Genomic DNA, 19,651 nt, shown 5'->3' on the forward strand with positions numbered 1-19,651 from the left:
CTCGATCGGCACTTGTTGCTCAACATGCCGCGTTTATATCACACCCACACTGTTTCTCCGACTCTCGGACAGCAGTTGATAGTGTGAGGATCACTTACCGGGGACTACTGAAAACCTGTGTTTGTATGTCATTCTCCTGCCGAGTATGCGGGTGTGTGCGATTGGTACTGACAGGATTAGTCATGTAAGTGATCGACATGCCGACTTTCATTTCGACTTGGTTGATCCTGTACCTTGTGCTCGGTGCTGTGATTCATCATGGATCGGATGTGCATGGCGCGGGAGTTGGAAGGACGACTCGGCTGGGTCAGCGACTCGCGTTTCTGCTCGACATTGCTCAGTATCGTTTGTCTGCCGTATGTAGCGACCCAGCATGGAGATGTGCAGTGCGAGCGGGGCGGTGGAGCATAGTATGAGCTTTATGAAAGGACCAATGGTATGTATGTGATGGGCCCAGAAAGTCCGATGGACCTTGAGGCATCAGGTTTATTCCTGAGATGGTGTGTGGCCACTCGTTTGTTCTGGCAGACAATCTGACAATCGGGGTTTCCCGATCACGTGTGGCCCCGATGAACCCACGGAATATGAGAGCAAACCCATGACTTTTATTTGTTTTTATTCTTATTCTTAGATATGATTATTTCGACTTGGGCGTTACCTTTCATATGAGACGGAAAATGCACACAAGAGCGGCAATGGCAGACGGGAGCAAGATTGGTAGGGGTCACTTGGTGGCAAATAGACGGAAGACCAATAGCTTGAGTTTGAGGCTGTCGACCACGTGGTCGGCCAGTCTTTCTGCGTCACTTTACCGCTTGACGTCTCCTGTAGCCAATCGTAGTATGCCTGCACTATGGTCTCGTTCTGCATCACCAGGGCTGCCAGAAACGACTTGACGTGAATGCGCCGTCGACGGTTACGAGGCATCCGGACGGCGGGTGCTTAGCTGAATGGCAGTGAGTCTGGTTAGCGTGGGGTTTGTGCACAGTGTTGAGGGATGCTGAGCACACGAGACCAGGGCGACAGAACGCAGCTTATGTGGTTCTGAACACGCTGATCACACCGGAAGCATGGCAGCTGGCAACGTGCGGACCACGTTCCCTCTTGCTATAAACGATCCGAGGATGAGCGCTCACTCCTAGTCTATCCAACGATGACGAACAATCGAAATATGTCGACTGCGAACAACAGGTCGAATAGGAAGAAAGGGAAAGTGCGACGCTGGCTGGATAGTCTGCTCTGCGTCTCATCGCCCGAGGCTCCAGTCGCGCCATCCACCCAGCAGCGCCCGTCTTCGTATGCCTCGTTCCCTCTAGAACCGATCCAAGACGCCCACACAGGTACCCCCAATGATGACAACACCGCACAACAAGGGCCTTTGTATGCATCACTCCCTGCAGAACCGACCCAAAGTGCCCACGTAGATTCGGTCAATGACGAGAACGCACCCCTTCCGACAGCCCGACCGTCAGCTCAAATCAGTACCCCTCCCGATACATCAGGCGTCAAGAGCGGAGCGTGGGCTGGGCTTCGGTTGACTCTCAAGACCCTGAGAGACACTCCTGCGATGTTCGGCCCACTCGTCTCCGCAGCCAATGTACTTCTCGAATGCTTCGATACTATCGAGGTGTGTTATGCAAGGAATATACTATAGCTCTCGTTGCTGACGCGTACTCTACGATAGGCGGTCGCGCGGAACCAGCAAGACTACGAGCAACTGGCCACCGAGCTTGATGCGCTCAGCAAATCGCTTCTCAGGACATGCAAGGAGGTCGCACCAGGCTCAGCTGCCGATTGTGTAGCTGGGATCGTCAAGTATGTTGACCGGCTAGCTGTGAGCCTTGTACGGTAACTGACAGGGGTGCACAGTACGATCAAACGAGAGGCGAATGGGATCGACAGCAAACTCGAGCGCGGGACTGAGAGACGGGCGCTGATGGCGAACGCGGACGAACAGGATCTGATGAGGCGATACCGGCGGATACAGTCGCTGTTTCGGCAGCTGCAGGTGGGTGCATACGTTGTCGTTGATGATTGTGCTCGGCGCTTATGTATGGACAGACGAACGTTGGGATGAGCACCTGGGCAAACACGAATGAATTAGTGGCGGTGTGTATGACCTGATGTGGCTACACTGTGTACACTGACCGATCGAGTGAACAGAAATCAAGGCTTGGGGAACTGAACGCAGAAAAGAAGGCAACATACGACTCACAGCTCTCGGGACCGACCAACCGACGGACATGCACCGAAGGCACGCGGGTCAAAGTACTCGACGAACTCAAAGACTGGGTGATCGAGGCAGCTGGACAGTCAGTATATTGGATGAGTGGCATGGCGGGCACCGGCAAGACCACGATCGCATGTACGTTTGCCAAGTGGCTCGAAGCCGAGAAGCTGCTGGCGGCGAGTTTCTTCTGCACGCGGACCTCTGCCGACTGTCAGGACGTAACCCGAATCATACCGACGGTGGCATACCAGCTTGCACAATACTCTATCCCGTTCCAGTCGGCGCTATACGAGATCCTTGGCAACAATCGAGACATAGGGTCAAAGAACATCGCGGCGCAGTTCGAAAAGCTGATACTAGAACCGCTAAACAGAATGAAGGACGACATACCGGACGGGATGGTAGTGGTGATCGATGCGCTGGATGAGTGCAAAGACCAAGGCGGAGTGGGAAAGCTACTAGATATGCTATTCAGGCACGCTGCTCAGCTGCCAGTCCGGTTCTTCGTGACCAGTCGACCCGAGTCGGGCATCTACGCAACGATGGCGGCGCACGCAGCGTGTCACGAGGCTATACACCTGCACAAGATCGAGGAGTCGCTGGTCAGCGCGGATATCAAGCTGTACCTGGAAGAGGTGCTTGCGCCAATATCGCCTCAGGCATCCGACATTGAGGAGCTTGTTCGACGCTCCGGGGTGCTGTTCATCTATGCGGCCACTCTTTTCCGCTACATCTTGCCCACGGGCCGGAAGGCTAACTCGCAGAAACGGCTCCGAGACATCATGGCCATGGCTCCGGAGGCTGTGATGGGACACGCGCAGATTGATTTGCTGTACACGGTGGTGCTGAAGTCGGCGCTAGAAGACGAGGAAACGAACGAGGAAGAGAAGAACGACGTCCGGGCGGTACTTAACACCGTGTTGCTTGCGCAAGAGCCGATTGGGATCCAAACCATCGCGGTCCTCGGCGCAATCGGGGATACGTCTCGAGTGGAGTATGCGCTGCGATCGCTGAGCTCTGTGCTGTACGAGTCGGGCACGGGTCTGGTATCAACCCTACACGCCTCGTTTCCGGACTTCATGTTCGACGAGAAGCGATCTGAGGCCTACTTTTGCGACACATCCAAGCACAGTCTACCGGTGGCGCGGCGATGCTTCGAGGTGATGAAGAAACAGCTACGAATGAACATATGCAACCTGCCGTCATCGTTCATGCGCGACAAGGATGTCAAGAACCTGAACGAGCTGATCGAATCGAACATCTCACCCCTGCTCGCATATGTATGCCGCTATTGGGCAAACCACCTCCGGCCAGTGCTGGAGGTAGATGAAATGGAGGGGGCGCTGGGCGAGTTTCTATTGACGCGACTGCTGTTCTGGATGGAGGTGTTGAGCGTGCGGGGAGATCTATCTACAGGAGTGGGTACGGTGCAGCTGATGAATGCCAAGCAGTGGCTGATGGTGAGTGAAGCGGCATGCACGTTATCTGTTTGCTGAGGCTTGAGCTGGTAGTCATTTGGGCCCCACGGCTCTCGGTCAACGCTGGCAGTAAATACGGAAGATGCTATCAACTTCGTGGCAGGGCACACATCCAGCCCAGCGTCTAAATCAACCCCACATATCTACATCTCGTCACTCGCATTCTGTGCCCGATCAAGCTATGTATACAAGCACTACCGGCCTCGGATGCAAGGGCTGGTGGAGCTGAAAGGCAGTCTGATGGACCGCAGAGAGACAGCCGCACTGGCCACCTGGAACATCCGCTCCGAAGTATGGTCAGTGGCGTACTCAGGGGATGGCAGTCGAGTTGCAGTCGGGTGTCAGGACGGAACAGTGAGCATACGGAACGCATACGATGGCACGCTGCTTGTTGGGCCCTGGAAGGCTCACACCTTTATTGTTCTTTCGGTTGTGTTCTCGCCTGATGGCAGACTTCTTGCCTCGGGGTCAAATGATTGCACCATCGGAGTGTGGGACATGCGCACCGGCACTCCTGTTGCCGGCCCATTCCGCGGTCACACCAGCTATGTCGACTCGGTCTCGTTCTCACCCGACAGCAAGTGCGCAGTCTCTGGCTCCGACGACAAGACCGTTTGTATATGGGACACGGCCGATGGCGCACTGCTTGTGGGTCCGTTGCACGGTCATACCGGCTCAGTCAACTCCGTGACGTACTCACCCGACGGCACACTCATTGCCTCTGCCTCTTACGACAAGACTATCCGACTGTGGCGCTCGGACGACGGCACTCCTGCTGGTTCTCCACTTCAAGGTCACACCGACTCTGTCTCGTACGTTACGTTCACGCCCGATGGCACTCGACTTGTCAGCGGGTCATCCGACAAGACCGTTCGTGTGTGGAGGGTGTCGGATGGGTCGGCTGTCGCCACTCTATTTCAGGGTCATTCAGGTGGCGTCTACTCGGTGGCAGTGTCGCCTGATGGCATGCTTGTTGCATCTGGCTCTTATGATCGTACCGTGCGAGTGTGGAGGATGAGCGATGGGTCACTTGCTGCCGGTCCATTTCTTGGCCATACTGATATGATTCGGTCAGTTGGGTACTCACCTGATGGGACGCGAGTCATCTCTGGCTCTGATGATGGGACCGTTCGTGTTTGGAATGTGCGCGAAGGCATGACGTCCCCCGCCTCTTCACAAGTTTCTCTATCCCGTATCGCATCCCTCTCTTTCTCGCCTGATGGCGCTCATGTGTTGACAGTGTCGCGTGAGGGCGAGAGGCGCATGTGGGATGTCTCGAATGGCAAACCCCAGCCAGCACCACCCGACATCGAGGTTCCTCATCCTCCATCTCATGCAGCATCTCCCGATAGGTCCTACACTGCTGAAACCGATACGTATGGAGGGCTAGTACAGGTTGTGCGGACGGACAACAAGTCTGTGGCTGCTGGGCCGTTTGATCGCCCCCCTCGAGTATGGCAGTTCTCTCACGACAGTACCTGCGTCATTGTGGGCTTTTGGGATGGAAAGATTGAGGGGATATGTCTGCAGGCTGGGCAGACTGCGTTCCAGTTGCGCTCTGCCGATGACGACTGGGTTGATCTGATTGCAGAGTGCCTGGATGGTTCACTTCTTGCCTCCTTTGGCAGTCATCCACTCAAAAGTTCCCCCGCTCTACGAATCTGGAGCATGGCTGGACCTACACTCTGTTTTCAATCCTCAGACCATTCCCCTCTCGATCCGGGGCCAGGTCAGACGCTCTTTGGGCTTCACGCCCGATGCCACATCAACGGAGATGGGTGGATGGTCAACAGCAGCAACCACCTACTTCTCTGGCTTCCGTCAGAGATTGCTCGTGCAGGACTGTCTCCGTTCGTGTCGGTTATTGTCACAACGTCAGGAACACTACAAGTACCAAAGCATATGCTATTGGTCGGGCCGGAGTGGGACAAATGCTACATACGGAGCTGAGTGTTGCTTGTTGCTTTTTTTCTTTCTTAGTACATTGGTATGAATCACAGCAGTAACGTGCACCGTGATACATCGTGTATTTGGGACCCGTGTGATATATGCTGTACCGCACTGGGTGTGTATATTCGGGTCTTTCTCATGTATATAGTCAAATCATTCACACATTCATTCATTATTTTTCGTTCTGCTTCCACCTACTTGTGACGCTCAGTGTATGAGCAAAAGCCTTCGTGATAATGATGATAGCTGCTCATTTGTTCTGCTTGCTTTTCGCTAGTGGTTTATTACTGGAGATTTAAGTCTACGACTCCTTATTGGACAAGTAACGATTATTTCGAGCCGCGCCTGAGCCTAGTAGATCAGGCTGCTTTGTCTCTCCAATAAGGACTTAGTCCCCCAACCCTTGTATATGGACATAACGTTATCTTTGTCTCATCTAACTGCTGACGCTCAGATCGGCCAGCGAGTGATGATTGTGCTAGGAGAGAGCACAACCTTATCATAAGAAGGGCAAAGTTCATATGACTTTACCGTACCTTTGCACTCTTGCTTTTCGGCGTGGCCCTGTTTTATTCTCGCTTCACTTGCGAACTCAACACGGTTTTGTTGGGGTCGCATTGCGAGGAGTTGATCGAATTGCCTGCTCTTGGGATCACACTGGGAGGAGGGTCCCGTTCTTGAGGTGGTCCAGATGTGTCAAAGATGGAGGTTTTTGTGCACGTCTTGATAAATCCTGTGATTTCTCAAGATGTGACTCAGATTCAACCTTTTGACGCATCTGGTTGGTGGATCTTGATACGCACGTGAAGCAGATGTGAAATAGCGCTGGGCTCTTGTCGTCATACGATTTATTGTGCAATTATCCGTACTATTCATTGGACCATAAGTATGTCGTATATTGAGTGATTATATGTACATTATCTCAGATCCGTCCCCCTCATTATGGAATCAGCATAATATTTAATATCAGCCCGGGTCTGGTGCTTGCGATGAAGCGACCGCTCCCGTTGACTGTGATTTTTGAAATCGTAGTGACGATGAACGATGAATATTGAAAATTGGTGAGTACCTTTTTGCTCCCTTCTACGCCCCCATAGGCAATAGTTAGGCTTGCAAGCCGACTCTTGTCAATTTTTGAGGTGCCGGAGCGATTAATTTTACGCAGTTGGGGGTATAAAACAATCTGTATAAGTGTAGTCAACTCAAAATTGCCTTCAGCCAACAAAATGAGTGCACAGAACCCACCTGCTCCTCCAACGGCTAGTCGTGCAACCTCTGGTCCGCAGCAAAACCCCCAAACTCCCTTGGCAAGTTGAACTACGAATCCCGCAATGACGGTGGGGCTTGTTCAATTGATTTTGCGTGTTGAAGGAATCAATGGTGTGTGTCTGGCGTTGCTCAGTACGTGTCAACTACTACAGCCTATGCCTTGGCTGACCGAGAGACTAGCGGGATCGAGAAGCAGGCGAATGAGATCAAGAAGAAGAAAGAAAGAGGGATAGGAAGGCCACTGTTGGAGGCAAGCTCAGACGAGAAAGATGTGATACGGCACTATCGGCGGATACAGTCGCTGTTTCGGCAGCTGCAGGTCAGTATCCATGCCGTCGTTGGATGCTTTAGCGTATACTGATGCGACGATAGGCGAACCTGAGCATGAATACGTGGAGTGTCGCAAACGATCTGATGGTGGTATGTGTGACACTTCCTGAGACACCCATATACTCAAAGCGTGAACCGGACAGAACACGCGGCTGGAGGGCCTAGGACCAGAGAGGCAGGCTGCATACGACTCGGCGCTCTCGGAAACCGTCGGCAGGCGCACATGTACCGAAGGCACGCGCACCAAAGTCCTATCTGACCTCGTACAATGGGCACACGACAAGAACGCACCTGCGATATACTGGATGAACGGCATGGCGGGCACGGGCAAGACGACGATCGCATACTCATTCGCCGAATGGCTGAAGCAACACGAGCTACTGGCGGGGAGCTTCTTCTGCACTCGGACGTCGGCTGCGTGCCGGGACGTGGCGAAGATCGTACCGACGGTGGTGTACCAGCTGGCGCGGTACTCGGCGACATTCCAATCGATACTATACGACATTCTGAATGCAGATCCTGACGCCGGGTCAAAGAGCATACCAAAGCAATTCGAGGCGCTACTGAAAGAGGCGTTGCAGAAGACAGTGGAAAAGGGCAAAGGTGATGCACTCGACAACCTGGTGGTAGTGATCGATGCGCTGGACGAATGCGAAGACCAAAGGGGCGTAGAGACCATAGTCGACATGCTGTTCCGTTACGCGCCTCACCTAAGGCTCAAGTTCTTTGTTACCAGTCGACCGGAGCCTGGGATATACACCAAAATGACGGCGAATGTTGATCTTCGGGGCGGGATGGTGCTACATGACATCGAGAAGTCGCTGGTGAGCAAAGACATCAAGCTGTACCTGGAGCAAGAGCTGGCGCGCATCCCCGTTGATATTTCCGACATGGATCTTGAGGGGCTTGTGGATCGGTCGGGAGCGCTGTTCATCTACGCAGCCACACTCGTCCGGTATATTGGCACCGTGAAGGTCGACCCGTACGATCGCCTACAAGCAATACTTCACTCGACTCCGGGGGCCGATCAGGAGCACGCGCACATTGATGAGCTATACACAACAATACTAAAGTCGGCATTGGAAGACAAGGACCTGGGCGAGCCGGATAAGGAAAGGATCCGAGCGGTGCTACGTACGGTGCTTATGGCCCAGGAGCCGATCGGTGTGGAGACCATTGCGCTGCTAGCCGGGATCGACGGCTCGAGGCGTGTGAAGTACGCGCTCTTACCGCTCCGGTCGGTGCTGCATCAGTCCGAGTCGACGGGCCTTGTGTCCACGCTCCATGCATCGTTCCCGGACTTCATGTTCAGTCCTGCCCGATCGGGGTCATACTTCTGCGACATCGACAAACATGGCCCCGGAATGGCCCGTCGATGCTTCACAGTGATGAAGGACCAGCTGCGGTTCAACATATGCGACCTGCCTTCGTCGTTCATACCCGATGAAAACGTCAACAACCTGCAAGACCGGATCAAAAACCGGATCTCGGCGACATTGGCATATGTGTGCCGGTATTGGGCCAGTCATGTCGGTCTCACACCTGCAAACGACGACCTACTGGAGGACCTGAGTGTGTTCCTATCGGAGCGGCTACTGTTCTGGATGGAGGTCATGAGCCTGCGGCGTGAGCTGCTAGCAGGGATCGAAGGGTTTCTGGTACTGAAACAGTGGCTGAGGGTGAGTGGGTCAACGCTTTTGGATACAGCGACCTGATGCAATAGTACATAAGAAAACAAAGAGTCAAACATCTAAGGTGGCGATATTGATCGAGGACGCCAGTAACTTCTACACCAGCTATGCCTCCAGCGGAGCGTGTCGTTGCACGCCGCACATCTACATCTCATGCCTTCCGTTCTGTCCTCGATCAAGCATGGTGTACAAGCAGTACTGGCCTCGGATGCAAGGGCTGGTGGAGCTGAAGGGCAGTCTGATGGACCGCAGAGAGACAGCCGCACTAGCCGCCTGGAACATTCACTCGTCAGTATGGTCGGTGGCGTACTCAGGGGATGGCAGTCAAGTTGCAGTCGGATGCCTGGACGGAACAGTGAGCATACGGAACGCATACGATGGCACGCTGCTTGTTGGGCCCTGGAAAGCTCACACCGCTGCTGTTCGTTCGGTTGTGTTCTCGGCTGATGGCAGACTTGTTGCCTCGGGGTCATATGATGGCACCATCGGAGTGTGGGACGTGCGCACCGGCAGTCCTGTTGCCGGTCCATTCCACGGTTGCACCGGCAATGTCTTTTTGGTTTCGTTCTCACCTGACAGCAAGCGCATAGTTTCTGGCTCCTTGGACAACACCGTTTGTATATGGGACACGGCCGATGGCACACTGCTTGTGGGTCCGTTGCACGGTCATACTGGCTCAGTCAACTCCGTGACGTACTCACCCAACGGCACTCTCATTGCCTCTGCTTCTGAAGACAAGACTATCCGATTGTGGCACTCGGACGACGGCACTCCTGCTGCTTCCCCACTTCAAGGTCACACCCACTCTGTCAACTCTGTTACGTTCACGCCCGATGGCACTCGACTTGTCAGCGGGTCATCCGCCGACACCGTTCGTGTGTGGAGGGTGTCGGATGGGTCGGCTGTCGCCACTCCATTTCAGGGTCATTCACGTAGCGTCTACTCGGTGGCAGTGTCGCCTGATGGCATGTTTGTTGCATCTGGGTCTGACGATCGTACCGTGCGAGTGTGGAGGATGAGCGATGGGTCACTTGCTGCCAGTCCATTTCTTGGCCATACTGGTTGGATTGGGTCAGTTGGGTACTCACCGGATGGGACGCAAGTCATCTCTGGGTCTGGTGATCAGACCGTTCGTGTTTGGAATGTGCGCGAAGGCATGATGTCCCCTGCCTCCTCAGAAGTTGGTCTATCAGATATCAGATCCCTCTCTTTCTCGCCTGATGGCGCTCATGTGTTGACAGTGTCGCATGAGGACGAGGTGCGCATGTGGGACGTCTCAAGTGGCATATCCCAGCCAGCGCCACCCAACATCCAGGTTCCTCATCCTCCATCTGATGCAGCATCTCCCAATAGGTCCTACACTGCTGAAACTAATACGCATGGAAAGCTAGTACAGGTTGTGCGGACGGACAACAAGTCTGTGGCTGCTGGGCCGTTTGATCGCACCCCTCAAGTATGGCGGTTCTCTCACGACAGTACCTGCGTCATTGTGGGCTTTGATGATGGCAGGATTGAGGGGATATGTCTGCAGACTGGGCAGATTGCGTTTCAGCTACGCTCCGCTAATGACGACCGGGTTCACCTGATTGCAGAGTGCCCGGATCATTCACTTCTTGCCTCTTTTGACAGCGGCCTGTTCCATACTTCCCCCACTATACGAATCTGGAGCATGGCTGGACCTACACTCTGTTTTCAATCCTCAGACAATCCCTCTCTCGATCCGGGGCCAGGTCAGACACTCTCTGGACTTTACGACCAATGCCATATCAACAGTGATGGGTGGATGGTCAACAGCCACATGGATTTACTGCTCTGGCTTCCGTCAGAGATAGCTGATGCATCACTGTCTCCGTTCGTGTCGGTGATTGTAACAGAGTCAGGGACACTACAAGTACCGAAGCAGATGCTGGTAACCGGGGATCAGTGGCATCAATGCTATGTTCAGGGTTGACTCTTTTATTCTCTAATTTTTTTTGTCTCACATTGAAAGCATGTCGAACGTTTGGAATGGTCGTAGATCTGATATTTGAGCGTATGTTGTATATATTTATCATTAGCATCAATTCAATCATCAATTGTACAAACATTCCAGCCCGTATCACTTTCTCTTGCCTAACGTAATTTGCACCTAGAAGGGTTTGTAAAAGTGGGACAAACCAACACCCAATCACCGTGTCAAACCTGCCTATTGATCTCGCTCTATGTGCACCAGCTACGTATACAAGATTCAATTCTAAGGAGAATACGCTATAGTACATGTCTGCACAATAAGCGCAAGACTGCCCAGGTCAAAGCATGGTGAAGCATATAGCTCTATACCAAAAATGTACTCCGTTTGGGGAAGACGCTGTACTTCACAACCACATTCCATGTATGATCTATTTGTTTTAGGAATAACAGGAGAGAAAGCGTCCGAATATACATCAGCAAGGCAGGGTGACTTCACAATTAAATTTACATAGTGTAACACCACATGCAGAAGAGAAACTAAAGTTGAGTATCTTACTTAAAAACGGCTGATTTCAGTAGGTTTTGAGCTACCAGTGAACTGGTCAGTGGGTACGATTTAGCACAATCGTCAAAATGAGTATGACTCATGCCGCTTCTTCCTCATATCTCACTGAAAGGGACATGCGATTTTCGTCTTTCCAGCATCTTGTCCTCCCAAACGATCGGGTGTATGCTCGGATATTCGTGTTCATACTGATATCAGTTTTCGAAGGTGTCCGTGGATTGCGTATAACAAGTTCACTCACACATCACCGGTACCATTTGTTATTTCTCATTACACGTGTCTTTCATTCAACTTGGCGCGTCCATCCCATTTCTGTAAATTTATCCTGATCTAAGCTGGGTATGCATATACGTCGAAAAAGTGAGGTCGAAAGCATCGGTGAGATTGCATACAAACTCGGTCTCACTACTCATCTTTTGGTATACCATTCGGTCACCTCCGCCAGAGCGGCCTTGATAATGAATTGGCTACAAACACATAACTGAAGCGGACCTATATATGAAGCAGGAAACACCTCGGTCGGACTCTATGCCCATATAGTATTGGTATAGGGTACTCTCGAGCACTACTAAGAGCTCTATGGCAGCCCTAGGCTTTTCCACGCTTCGGCAACTCAGATCTCTGCTGGGCAGAATTAATCCTGTTCTGCCGGTGGCCGAAGCATCAAACAAAGTATGATCGAGGGACCGGGGCTGCTGATCGGGAGTGGAGCTCTGCAGATGGCTGTGGGTGTGAAATACTGAGCCGAGGGTGAATGAATGCGAGGGTACAGTATGGTGCCTGGCCAACGTCATTCACACTTGCCTTTTGGGTGTGTGTTTATCGAATCCTGGCTTGCTGGGATGATTTGACCTGTTTTACGACCAGAGTTTGCTATGCGACCAGTCTCTGGGCTCATCGACGGATGAGATCTTACCAAACAACTTTCGTATCTCGATCTCCATAATGATCGTTCTATCATATAACTAGTCAGTCAATTGGAGGCGTTGAGCAACTCGTACCAAGTTCAGGCATGCTGAAGGCAATGCTCCCGTCCATGTCCGATCCTATGCCTTGCCAACTTCAATAACCTACCAGCACACAGTCTCGAAGTGAGTTCCTAAGCTAAACCTAAGCTTGACTGAGATTCGTGTTAGCGACGTGATACACTTGTGGAAACTTGGAAGCCCGCTCACGTAAAGACTCCTGCTTTCATCTATTACAGTTTTCGACCTGCAGATTAGGGCCCGTCGATCGCAAATAAGCACTCTCGATCGGCACTTTTTGCTCAACATACTGCGTTTATATCACACCTACACTGTTTCTCCGATTCTCAAACAGCGGTTGATAGTGAGAGGACCATCGACCGGGGACCACCGAAAACCTGGGTTTGTGTGTCATTCTCCTGCCAGTATGCGGGTGTGTGCGATTGGTACCGACAGGATTAGTCATGTAAGTGATCGACATGCCGCTTTTCATTTCGACTTGGTCCATCCTATACCTTGTGCTTGGTGCTGTGGTCCATCATGGGTCAGATGTGCGTGGCGCGGGAGTTGGAAGGACGGCTTGGCTGGGTCAGCGACTCGCGTTTGTGCTCGACATGGCTCGGTATCGTTTGTCTGCCGTATATAGCGACCCAGCATAGAGATGTGCAGTGCGAGCGGGGCAGTGGAGCATGGTATGAGCTGTATGAAAGGACCAATGGTATGTATGTGATGGGCCCAGAAAGTCCGATGGACCTTGAGGCATCAGGTTTATTCCTGAGATGGCGTGTGGCCACTCGTTTGTTCTGGTAGACAATCTGATAATTGAGTTTTCCCGATCACGTGTGGCCACGGTGAACCCGCGGAAGATGAGAGCGAAGACATGACTTGTATTTATTTTTATTCTTATGTATGATTATTTCGACTTGGGCGTTACCTTGCATATGAGATGGAAAATGCACACCAGAGCGGCGATTGCAGACGGGAGCAAGATTGGTCGGGGTCACTCGGTGGCAAATGGACGGAAGACCAATAGCTTGAGTTTGAGGCTGTCGACCACGTGGTCGTCCAGTCTTTCTGCGTCACTTTACCGGTTGACGTCTCCTCTAGCTAATCATAGTATGTCTGCACTATGGTCTCGTTCTGCATCACCAAGGCTTCCAGAGACGACCTGGCGCGAATGCGCTGTCGACGGTTACGAGGCATCTGGACGGCAGGTGCGTGGCCGAATGGCAGTGAGTCTGGCTAGCGCGGGCTTTGTGCCGTGTTGAGGGATGCTGAGCACACGAGACCAGGGCGATAGAACGCGGCTTATGCGCTTCTGGACACGCTGATCACACCGGAAGCATGGCAGCTGGCAACGTGCGAACCACGTTCCCTCTTACTATAAACGATCCGAGGACGAGCTCTCACTCTCAGTCTATCCAACGACGACGAATAATCGAAAAATGTCGACTCGGAACAACAGGTCGAATAGAAAGAAAGGGAAAGTGCGACGCTGGCTGGATAGTCTACTCTGCGTGTCATCGCCCGAGGATCCAGTCGGGCCGTCCACCCAGCAGCGCCCGTCTTCGCATGCCTCGTTCCCTCTAGAACCGATCCAAGACGCCCACACAGATACCCCAAATGATGACAACACCGCACAACAAGGGCCTTCACATGCATCACTTCCTGCAGAACCGACCCAAAGCGCCGATGTAGATTCGGTCAATGACGAGAACGCACCCCTTCCGACAGCCCGACCGTCAGCTCAAATCAGTACCCCTCCCGATACATCAGGCGTCAAGAGCGGGGCATGGACTGGGCTTCGGCTGACTCTCAAGACCCTGAGAGACACTCCTGCGATGTTCGGTCCACTCGCCTCCGCAGCCAACGTACTTCTTGACTGCTTCGATACTATCGAGGTGTGTCAGGCAGGGAATGTACTATAGCTCTCGTTGCTGACACGTACTCTATGACAGGCGGTCGCGCGGAACCAGCAAGACTACGAGCAACTGGCCACCGAGCTTGATGCGCTCAGCAAATCGCTTGTCACGACATGCAAGGAGGTCGCACCAGGCTCAGCTGCCGACTGCGTGACTGGGATCGCCAAGTATGTCGGCCGGCTAGCTGTGAGCCTTGTACGGTAACTGACAGGGGTGCACAGTACGATCAAACGAGAGGCGAATGAGATCGACAGCAAACTCGAGCGCGGGACTGGGAGACGGGCGCTGATGGTGAACGCGGACGAACAGGATCTGATGAGGCGGTACAGGCGGATACAGTCGCTGTTTCGGCAGCTGCAGGTGGGTGCATACGTTGTCGTTGACGATGGTGCTTAGCGCTTATGTATGGGCAGACGAACATGGGGATGAGTACCTGGGCAAACACGAACGAACTAGTGGCGGTGTGTATGACCTGATGTGGCTACACTGTGTACGTTGACCGATCGAGTGAACAGAAATCAAGGCTTGGGGAACTGAACGCGGAGAAAAAGGCAACATACGACTCACAGCTCTCGGGACCGACCAACCGACGGACATGCACCGAAGGCACGCGGGTCAAAGTACTCGACGAACTCAAAGCCTGGGTGCTCGAGGCAGCCGGACAGTCAGTATACTGGATGAGTGGCATGGCGGGAACTGGCAAGACCACGATCGCATGTACGTTTGCCAAGTGGCTCGAAGGCGAGAAGCTGCTAGCGGCGAGCTTCTTCTGCACGCGGACCTCTGCCGACTGTCAGGACGTAACCCGAATCATACCGACGGTGGCATACCAGCTTGCACGATACTCTATCCCATTCCGGTCGGCACTGTGCGATATTCTCGGGAACGACTCGGATATAGGGTCAAAGGACATCGCGGCGCAGTTCGAAAAGCTGATACTAGAACCGCTAAACAGAATGAAGGACGACATACCGGACGGGATGGTGGTGGTGATCGATGCGCTGGATGAGTGCAAAGACCAAGGCGGAGTGGGAAAGCTACTAGATATGCTATTCAGGCACGCCGCTCAGCTGCCGGTCCGGTTCTTCGTGACCAGTCGACCCGAGTCGGGGATCTACGCAACGATGGCGGCGCACGCAGCGTGTCACGAGGCTATACACCTGCACAAGATCGAGGAGTCGCTGGTCAGCGCGGACATCAAGCTGTACCTGGAAGAGGTGCTTGCGCCAATATCGCCTCAGGCATCCGACATCGAGGAGCTTGTTCGACGATCCGGGGTGCTGTTCATCTATGCGGCCACTCTTTTCCGCTACATCTTGCCCACGGGCCGGAAGGCTAACTCGCAGAAACGGCTCCGAGACATCATGGCCATGGCTCCGGAGGCTGTGATGGGACACGCGCAGATTGATTTGCTGTACATGGTGGTGCTGAAGTCGGCGCTGGAAGACGAGGAAACGAACGAGGAAGAGAAGGACGACGTCCGGGCGGTACTTAACACCGTGTTGCTTGCGCAAGAGCCGATTGGGATCCAAACCATCGCGGTCCTCGGCGGAGTGGGCGATACGTCTCGAGTGGAGTATGCGCTGCGATCGCTGAGCTCTGTGCTGTACGAGTCGGGCACGGGTCTGGTGTCAACCCTACACGCCTCGTTTCCGGATTTCATGTTCGACGAGAAGCGATCTGGAACCTACTTTTGCGACGCACCCAAGCACAGTCTACTGGTGGTGCGGCGATGCTTCGAGGTGATGAAGAAACAGCTACGAATGAACATCTGCAATCTGCCGTCATCGTTTGTGCGCGACAAGGATGTCAAGAACCTGAACGAGCTGATCGAATCGAACATCTCACCCCTGCTCGCATATGTATGCCGCTATTGGGCAAGCCACCTTCTGCCAGTGCTGGAGGTAGATGAAATGGAGGCGGCGCTGGGCGAATTTCTATCGACGCGATTGCTGTTCTGGATGGAGGTGCTGAGCGTGCGGGGAGATCTATCTACAGGAGCGGGTACGGTGCAGTTGTTGAATGCCAAGCAGTGGCTGACGGTGAGTGAAGCAGCATGCACGTTATCTGTTTGCTGATGCTCGAGCTGGTAGTCATTTGGGCCCCAAGAGTCTCGGTCAAAGCTGGCGGTGACGATGGAAGATGTTATCAACTTCGTGGCAGGGCACACATCCAGCCCAGCATCTGAATCGACCCCGCATATCTACATCTCGTCACTTCCATTCTGTGCGCGATCAAGCTATGTATACAAGCACTACCGGTCGCGGATGCAAGGGCTGGTGGAGCTGAAGGGCAGTCTGATGGACCGCAGAGAGACAGCCGCACTGGCCACCTGGAACATTCCCTCGCCAGTATGGTCGGTGGCGTACTCAGGGGATGGCAGTCAAGTTGCAGTCGGATGCCTGGACGGAACAGTGAGCATACGGAACGCATACGATGGCACGCTGCTTGTTGGGCCCTGGAATGCTCACACCAAGGACGTTTGTTCGGTTGTGTTCTCGCCTGATGGCAGACTTGTTGCCTCGGGGTCATATGATGGCACCATCGGAGTGTGGGACGTGCGCACCGGCAGTCCTGTTGCCGGCCCATTCCGCGGTCACACCAGCTATGTCCACTCGGTCTCGTTCTCACCCGACAGCAAGCGCATAGTCTCTGGCTCCGGCGACAAGACCGTTTGTATATGGGACGTAGCCGATGGCACACTGCTTGTGGGTCCGTTGCACGGTCATACCGACTCAGTCCTTTCCGTGACGTACTCGCCCGACGGCACACTCATTGCCTCTGCCTCCAAGGACAAGACTATCCGACTGTGGCGCTCGGACGACGGCACTCCTACTGCTTCCCCACTTCAAGGTCACACCGACTCTGTCTCGTCTGTTGCGTTCACGCCCGATGGCACTCGACTTATCAGCGGGTCTGACGACGAGACCGTTCGTGCGTGGAGGGTGTCGGATGGATCGGCTGTCGCCACTCCATTTCAGGGTCATTCAGGTCGCGTCAACTCGGTGGCAGTGTCGCCTGATGGCATGCTTGTTGCATCTGGGTCTGAAGATCATACTGTGCGAGTGTGGAGGATCAGCGATGGGTCACTTGCTGCCGGTCCATTTCTTGGCCATACTAGTATGATTTTGTCAGTTGGGTACTCACCGGATGGGACGCGAGTCATCTCTGGCTCTATTGATGGGTCCGTTCGTGTTTGGAATGTGCGCGAAGGCATGATGTCCCCCGCCTCCTCAGAAGTTTCTCTATCAGATATCACATCCCTCTCTTTCTCGCCTGATGGCGCTCATGTGCTGACAGTGTCGGGTGAGGACGAGATGCGCATGTGGGATGTCTCGAGTGGCATATCCCAGCCAGCGCCACCCGACATCCAGGTTCCTCACCCCCCATCCGATGTAGCATCTCCCGATAGGTCCTACACTGCTGAGACCAATACGTATGGACGGCTAGTACAGGTTGTGCGCACGGACGACAAGTCTGTGGCTGCTGGGCCGTTTGATCCTACCCCTCTAGTATGGCAGTTCTCTCACGACAGTACCTGCGTCGTTGTGGGCTTTTCGGATGGCGGGATTGAGGGGATATGTCTGCAGACTGGGCAGACTGCATTCCAGTTGCGCTCTGCCGATGACGACTGGGTTGATCTGATTGCAGAGTGCCCGGATGGTTCACTTCTTGCCTCCTTTGACAGCCATCCACTTAAAACTTCCCCCGCTCTACGAATCTGGAGCATGGCTGGACCGACACTCTGTTTTCGATCTTCAGACGATCCCCCTTTCGATCCAGGGCCAGGTCAGGCACTTTCTGGACTTCACGCCCAATGCCATATCGACAGGGATGGGTGGATGGTCAACAACCACAACGACCTGCTGATCTGGCTTCCGTCGGAGATAGCTGACGCAGGACTGTCTCCGTTCGTGTCGGTGATCGTAACAACGTTATGGACACTACAAATACCGAAGCAGATGCTGGTAGCCGGGGATCGGTGGCATCAATGCTATGTACAGCGCTGAGTCTTTTATTCTGTGGCTTTTCTTCGTCTCACATTGAAAGCATGTTCAACGTTTGGAATGGCCGTAGATCTGATACTCGAGCGTATGTTGTATGTATTTATCATTAGCATCAATTCAATCATCTATTGTACAAACATTCCAGCCCGTAACACTTTCTCTTGCCTGGCGTAATTTGCACCTGGAAGGGTTTGCAAAAGTGAGACAAACCAACACTCAATCACCGTGTCAAACCTGCCTATTGATCTCGCTCTATGTGCACCAACTACGAGATTCAATTCCAAGGAGAACACGTTATACCACACGTCTTCACGATAAGCGTATAACTGTCCAGGTCAAAGCATGGTGAAGCATATAGTCCTATACCGAAAATGTACCTCGTTTGGAGAAGGCGCTGTCCTTCAAATTCACGTCCACATATAATATTTTTGTGTTAGGAATAACAAGAGAGAAAGCGTCCGAATATGCGTCAGCGAGGTAGAGTGACCTCATTAAACTTACACAGTATCGCGCCATATGTAGACGAGCAACTAAAGTTCGAGTAACTTACTTGAAAATGGCCAATTTCAGTAGGCTTTGAAATACTAGTGAACTAGTCAGCGGGTATGATTTAGCATAATCGTTAAAAATGATTATGACTCATGTCGCCTCTTGCCCCACATTTCACGGAAAGGCACGTACGGTTTTCGTCTTTCCAGCGTCTTGTCCTCCCAAACGATCAGATGTATGCTTGTACATTCGTGTTCATACTGATATGGATTTTCGGAGGTGACCCTGCGTTGTGTATAACTAGTTCACCGATACGTCTAGATCTCCGGTATCATTTTATTTCTCATCACACGTGTCCTTCATTCAAGCTAATGCACTCACCCCATATCCGCAAATTTATCCTGATGCCAACTGGGTCTGTATATACTTCAACAAAGTGAGACTGAAAGCATGATTGAGATTGCGTACAGACTCAGTTTCATTACTCATCTTTTGGTATACCATTCGGTCACCTCCGCCAGAGCGGCCTTGATATCTAGTTGACTACAAACACATAACCGGTCCTACATATGAACCAGGGAACACCTTGGTAAGACTCTATGCCCACATAGCATCGTCATAGGGTACTCTCGAGCATTACTGAGAACTCCATAGCAGCCCTAGGCTTATGCGTGCTTCGGCAACTCAGATCTCTGCTAGGCGGAATTAATCCTGTTCTGCCAGTGGCCGAAGCATCAAACAAAGTATGATCGAGGGACCGAGACTGCTGATCGGGAGTGGACCTCCGCAGGTGGCTGTGAGTGTG

General features: G+C 52.9%; 3 protein-coding genes across 3 annotated transcripts; all 3 read left to right on the forward strand.

The window, feature by feature from the left end:
- Positions 1-1,171: 1,171 nt before the first annotated feature.
- On the forward strand, positions 1,172-5,658 carry RhiXN_09981 (Vegetative incompatibility protein HET-E-1; the record flags this gene model as incomplete). The annotated part of the gene is made up of 6 exons (XM_043329797.1): positions 1,172-1,627; positions 1,685-1,815; positions 1,870-2,008; positions 2,062-2,109; positions 2,164-3,690; positions 3,742-5,658. 6 exons carry the CDS (start codon positions 1,172-1,174, stop codon positions 5,656-5,658), a joined length of 4,218 nt encoding a protein of 1,405 aa, XP_043182631.1.
- A 1,331-nt stretch (positions 5,659-6,989) lies between these two features.
- On the forward strand, positions 6,990-10,899 carry RhiXN_09982 (Vegetative incompatibility protein HET-E-1; the record flags this gene model as incomplete). The annotated part of the gene is made up of 5 exons (XM_043329798.1): positions 6,990-7,038; positions 7,080-7,246; positions 7,300-7,347; positions 7,401-8,936; positions 8,989-10,899. The coding sequence occupies 5 exons, from the start codon at positions 6,990-6,992 to the stop codon at positions 10,897-10,899; spliced, it is 3,711 nt and encodes a 1,236-aa protein (XP_043182632.1).
- A 2,647-nt stretch (positions 10,900-13,546) lies between these two features.
- Positions 13,547-18,360, forward strand: RhiXN_09983 (Vegetative incompatibility protein HET-E-1; the record flags this gene model as incomplete). The annotated part of the gene is made up of 7 exons (XM_043329799.1): positions 13,547-13,642; positions 13,772-14,329; positions 14,387-14,517; positions 14,572-14,710; positions 14,764-14,811; positions 14,866-16,392; positions 16,444-18,360. 7 exons carry the CDS (start codon positions 13,547-13,549, stop codon positions 18,358-18,360), a joined length of 4,416 nt encoding a protein of 1,471 aa, XP_043182633.1.
- Positions 18,361-19,651: the final 1,291 nt, after the last annotated feature.

The sequence above is a fragment of the Rhizoctonia solani genome, chromosome 8, assembly GCF_016906535.1.
Source record: "Rhizoctonia solani chromosome 8, complete sequence".
In the NCBI taxonomy this organism is placed as follows: Eukaryota; Fungi; Basidiomycota; class Agaricomycetes; order Cantharellales; family Ceratobasidiaceae; genus Rhizoctonia; species Rhizoctonia solani.